This window comes from Chiloscyllium plagiosum, chromosome 25, assembly GCF_004010195.1.
Source record: "Chiloscyllium plagiosum isolate BGI_BamShark_2017 chromosome 25, ASM401019v2, whole genome shotgun sequence".
In the NCBI taxonomy this organism is placed as follows: domain Eukaryota; kingdom Metazoa; phylum Chordata; class Chondrichthyes; order Orectolobiformes; family Hemiscylliidae; genus Chiloscyllium; species Chiloscyllium plagiosum.
Window position 1 is genome coordinate 46,680,936 of NC_057734.1, and position 4,932 is coordinate 46,685,867.

Consider the following 4,932-nt stretch of genomic DNA (forward strand, 5'->3'; position numbering starts at 1 on the left):
TGCGGGGTTGTGGGACTATGAGGTTGGAGGCGGTGGATGGGAGATCCCCTGAGGTGATGAGATTATGGACGGTCTGGGGGATGATGGTTTGGTGGTGGGTGGTGGGGTCATGGTCAAGGGGGCAGTAGGAGGAGGTGTCCGTGAGCTGGTGTTTCGCCTCAGCGGTGTAAAGGTTGGTGCGCCAAACTACTACCGCGCCTCCCTTGTCTGCCGGTTTGATAGTGAGGTTGGCGTTGGAACGGAGCGAGTGGAGGGCTGCACGTTCAGAGGGTGAGAGGTTGGAGTGGGTGAGAGGGGTGGAGAGGTTGAGGTGGTTAATGTCGCAGTTGGCTATGAAGAGATTGAGGGCAGGTAAGGGACCAGCACGGGATGTCCAGGTGGATGGGGTGTGTTGGAAGCGGGTGAAGGGGTCGTCAGAGGGTGGGCGAAAATCCTGGTTGAAGAAGTAGGCGCAGAGGCGAAGGCGGCAGAAGAATTGTTCGATGTCTCGCCACGTGTTGAACTGGTTAATCCGAGAGAGCAGGGGAATGAAGGTGAGGCCTCTGCCGAGAACTGATCTTTCATCCTCAGAGAGGGGTAGTTCTGGAGGGATGGTGAAAACACGGCAAGGCTGGGAGCTAGGACCTGGTGTGGGGCTGGAGCTGGGAGTGGGGACGGGGTTAGGCGGGGGGGCGGGAATATCGTGGCAAGGTCGGTGGGGGCGGAAGTGACGTCATGGTTCACGGCGGCGGTTGCTGCCGTGGGCGCTGCAGGATATACAGAACACAGGGTAAAAAAACTTACGAGGCTCACAGGTTACATTGCACATGGTGTGTGCTAGATGAGATCAACGTTAGCAAGATCAGCATTATTTGAGGCTAGACAGTCTATTCAAAAGTCTAATAACAGCCAGGAAGAAGCGGTTCCTGAGCCTGCTGGTGTGCGCTCAAGCTTCGGTATCTTCTGCCTGACTAATTGGTCTTTGATGATGTTGGCAGCCTTTCCATGGACCCGTGGACGGAAAGCTGGCTTCCATGATGGCCTGGGCTGTGCACACAACCTTTTGTAGTTTCTTACCGTCCTGGGCAGAGTAGTTGCCATACCAGGCTAAAATCCACCTGGACAGTATGATTTCAATGGTGCATCTGTAGACATTGGTGAGGGTCCTTATGGATATGCCAAATTTCTTCAGCTGCCTGAGAAAGAGGTGTTGTTGTGCCTTCTTGACTGTCGCTTCTATTCAAATGCCTTTTCAATGTTGTCTTTGATATGTTCTCATGTGACTCAAAAATATTTTAAATAACCTCTTTGAAAATTTTGAAACATTTTGAATCATATGTTAATACTATATAAATACAAAATGTAATTTGAATGTGCGTGTGTGGTTGTGGTCCACGGGCACAACTGCTAATGCTTTTCTAAACACTCACCCGTTTTAGAAGAGACAGCCCAATACTCAGCTTGCATCTCAGTAGCTACCTTAATGGCATCAGCTTCTGTTCGTTCATATTCAGCCTGCGACTGGTACGTAAACACAAATAATGACACAGAGTTACATAAGGAATTATTGGTCAATGACATAATCTATCAGATAGGTTTTAAGGGATGTCTTAAAAGCAAGTGAGAAGGTGGGAGTGTTAGGAAGAGTGCAAGGCCAATGTAACTGAGGTTATGGCCGTCAGTAGTGGAGCAATTAAAATTGGGAATGCTCAAGAGGCCAGAATTAGATGAGTACTGATATCTTGGAGGGCTGTGGATTTGGAGGAGGGATTACAGTCACACTGAGGATAGAGGCCATGGAAGGATTTGAAAATATTTGGTCAGATGGTTCGGAAGAGAAAATAGTAGGTGAATCATGAGACTTGGTTAGGACATAAACAGAAAGACCAGCTATCTTATATAAGAATCAAAGAAGCAGGAGCAATTGTCGGCTATTTTGCCCCCAGTGTCTATTTATCCATTAAATAAGATCATAGCTGATCTGACTGTGGTCTTAGTCAACTTTCCTACCTCCCCATCAATGCAATCCTCACCATCTACCTCCGCGCCCACTCCTCTACACGCCAAAGAATAATCCATGAATCCACTGTCAATCTGTCCAAGCTACCAGTTCATTGACAATAAATTGTTAGTCCAATACAATCAAACATTCAAACACAAGCAGCTTCCCTTACAGGGTATCTGGGACATTTATCATAAAAACAAGCAATTGTTTATTTCCTTAATAAATCAGATTAAGGAATCCTTGACAAGCAGTGGCAAACCTGAACTGCAAAGTGCCAGTTATAATAATGACTTCCATGGGAAAACCGATAAATAAAAAAAACATAGGATTGAGAGGCAGAAAGAAAAAGAAGTTACACTTTAAAAAATGCCCAACCATAAAAGCTGAAGGAATGAGACTTCATATTCTTTGAGATGCCAGGGAGGTTGTAATTGAGCAGTAATTAAAACCTAGTACATTGTCAAGAGGGCACTTAGATTAGAATGGCCTTAACCTCATTTTACATGGTGAGCTCAATTTATATTCCTAATGTCAGCAATGTTCACCTGAAACTGCATAGATGTGAGGGAGCACAGCAATCTGGAATATACTACACAGTGTAACAAACAAACTGTATTTCACCACCCTTTTAAGTATATTCTCATGTGCAGAACAATCTTAGTGTGCTGATTAAGTAGGCTGCCTTGTCCTGAATGTTATTTATCATCTTGAGTGCTGCCGTTTATATTGAGTATTCAAATATATTGCTCATAATGTGTTGCTGGAAAAGCGCAGCAGGTCAGGCAGCATCCAAGGAACATTAAGTAGGCTGCCTTGTCCTGAATGTTATTTATCATCTTGAGTGCTGCCGTTTATATTGAGTATTCAAATATATTGCTCAAAATGTGTTGCTAGAAAAGTGCAGCAGGTCAGGCAGCATCCAAGGAACAGGAAAATCGACGTTTCGGGTATAAGCCCTTCTTCCTTGGATGCTGCCTGACCTGCTGCGCTTTTCCAGCAACACATTTTGAGCTCTGATCTCCAGCATCTGCAGTCCTCACTTTCTCCTATTCAAATATATTGCTGACTTGTACTTGTAGATAGCAGAGAAGGTTTGAGGAGTCAGGAGATAAGGTACAATGATAAAACTGCAGAATTCTCATCCTTTCATCTGCTCTTGTCGTCACTGCATGTAATTGGTTGAGGTAATTTCAGCTGCAACATCAGGAAACACCTGATGCTCATATTCTTTTCTTTGCTACATCTTGCAGTCAAGGATAGGTGCTCGTGAAAATGGACATGCAGGTCGTAATGTGATTATCTCACACTTGTTCAATGTAATACGGGCAATCTGTCCACTAAACAGATGCTGTGTGATTTAATGGTGACATGCATTGGCACATTTCTCACTGGCACCATTTAAATGAACCTACAGTGTTTAAAACTAATTAGCAACTTGTAGATGAAGGGTGGAATTAACATACGATGATGCATCAAGGCACAAGTGTACTGCAGACAAGTTCAAGGATAAGGATAGCAAGAAAGTGTGGTTGCACAAATCGGCCTGATGAAATGAGGTCAGATAAGAACTTCAATGTGCAAGGTTAAAGAAAAAGACAATGTAATACTTTGGCAGGATTTCTAGTGTACAAAGTGTTTGCTTGTGATATCAAGTGAATGGTCATGAGCCTGGCAGGGACTTGGCATACAATTTTGGGCAGAGATTAAGCCATCCTGTCCAGCATGAATGTGGTGGCCAACTCTGTTTGTATATTTGTAGACCCAACCGTAAAATGGCGGATGTTTCAGGTTACATTGCAGTGCATGGAGTTTTCACCAAATATCCAACACTCAGGAAGCCATGCAAGCTCAGTGCGTTGCCAATATAACTCTGGATATCAAAAGGGTCTTTCAGGCTCTTGCAGGTTAGTGATCTTCCCTCCAGCGAATTACTAGGAAAGGCAGTGAATCTATAGAACACAAGACTGTTGTTTTCATTCAGGAGAACAATATTTGTAGTCCCACCCCTCCCACTCATCCAGGGCCTGTGTCACTATCTATCAATCCGTCAGCTCAGATACTGCACACTACTATGAGCTTTTGTAGTCTGAAGGCAGGCCTTCTAGGTCCAGAAATGCTCCAGACTTGACCTACTCTTGGGAAATAAGGCAGGGCAGGTGACTGAGGTGTCAGTGGGGGAGCACTTTGGGGCCAGCGACCATAATTCTATTCGTTTTAAAATAGTGATGGAAAAAGATAGACCAGATCTAAAAGTTGAAGTTCTGCATTGGAGAAAGGCCAATTTTGATGGTATTAGGCAAGAACTTTCGAAAGCTGATTGGAGGCAGATGTTCGCAGGTAAAGGGACGGAAAATGGGAAGCCGTCAGAAACGAGATAACAAGAATCCAGAGAAAGTATATTCCTGTCCGGGTGAAAGGAAAGGCTGGTAGGTGTAGTGAATGCTGGATGACTACAGAAATTGAGGGTTTGGTAAAGAAAAAAAGGAAGCATTATGTCAGGTATAGACAAGGTAGTTCGAGTGAATCCTTAGAAGAGTATAAAGGAAGTAGGAGTATACTTAAGAGGGAAATCAGGAGGGCAAAAATGGGGAAATGAGATAGAATTAAGGAGAATCCAAAGGGTTTTTACAAATATGTTAAGGACCAAAGGGTAACTAGGGAGAGAATAGGGCCCCTCAAAGATCAGCAAGGCGGCCTTTGTGTGGAGCCCCAGAAAACAGGGGAAATACTAAATGAATATTTTGCATCAGTACTTACTGTGGAAAAGGATATGGAAGATATAGACTGTAGGGAAATAGATGGTGACATCTTGCAAAATGTCCAGATTACAGAGGAGGAAGTGCTGGATGTCTTGAAACGGTTAAAGGTGGATAAATCCCCAGGACCTGATCAGGTGTACCTGAGAACTCTGTGGGAAGCTAGAGAAGTGATTGCTGGGCCTCTTGCTG

General features: G+C 44.3%; 1 protein-coding gene across 5 annotated transcripts in view; it reads right to left on the minus strand.

Annotated features, from left to right (window-relative positions):
• The window catches only part of rab36 (RAB36, member RAS oncogene family), an 81,271-nt gene that overhangs the window by 10,079 nt on the left and 66,260 nt on the right, over window positions 1-4,932 (minus strand). For all 5 annotated transcript variants that reach the window (XM_043716095.1, XM_043716099.1, XM_043716096.1 and 2 more), the window contains exon 9: window positions 1,410-1,500. In XM_043716095.1, the coding sequence (XP_043572030.1) occupies window positions 1,410-1,500 (91 nt within the window). The remainder of the gene's footprint in view (window positions 1-1,409; window positions 1,501-4,932) is intronic.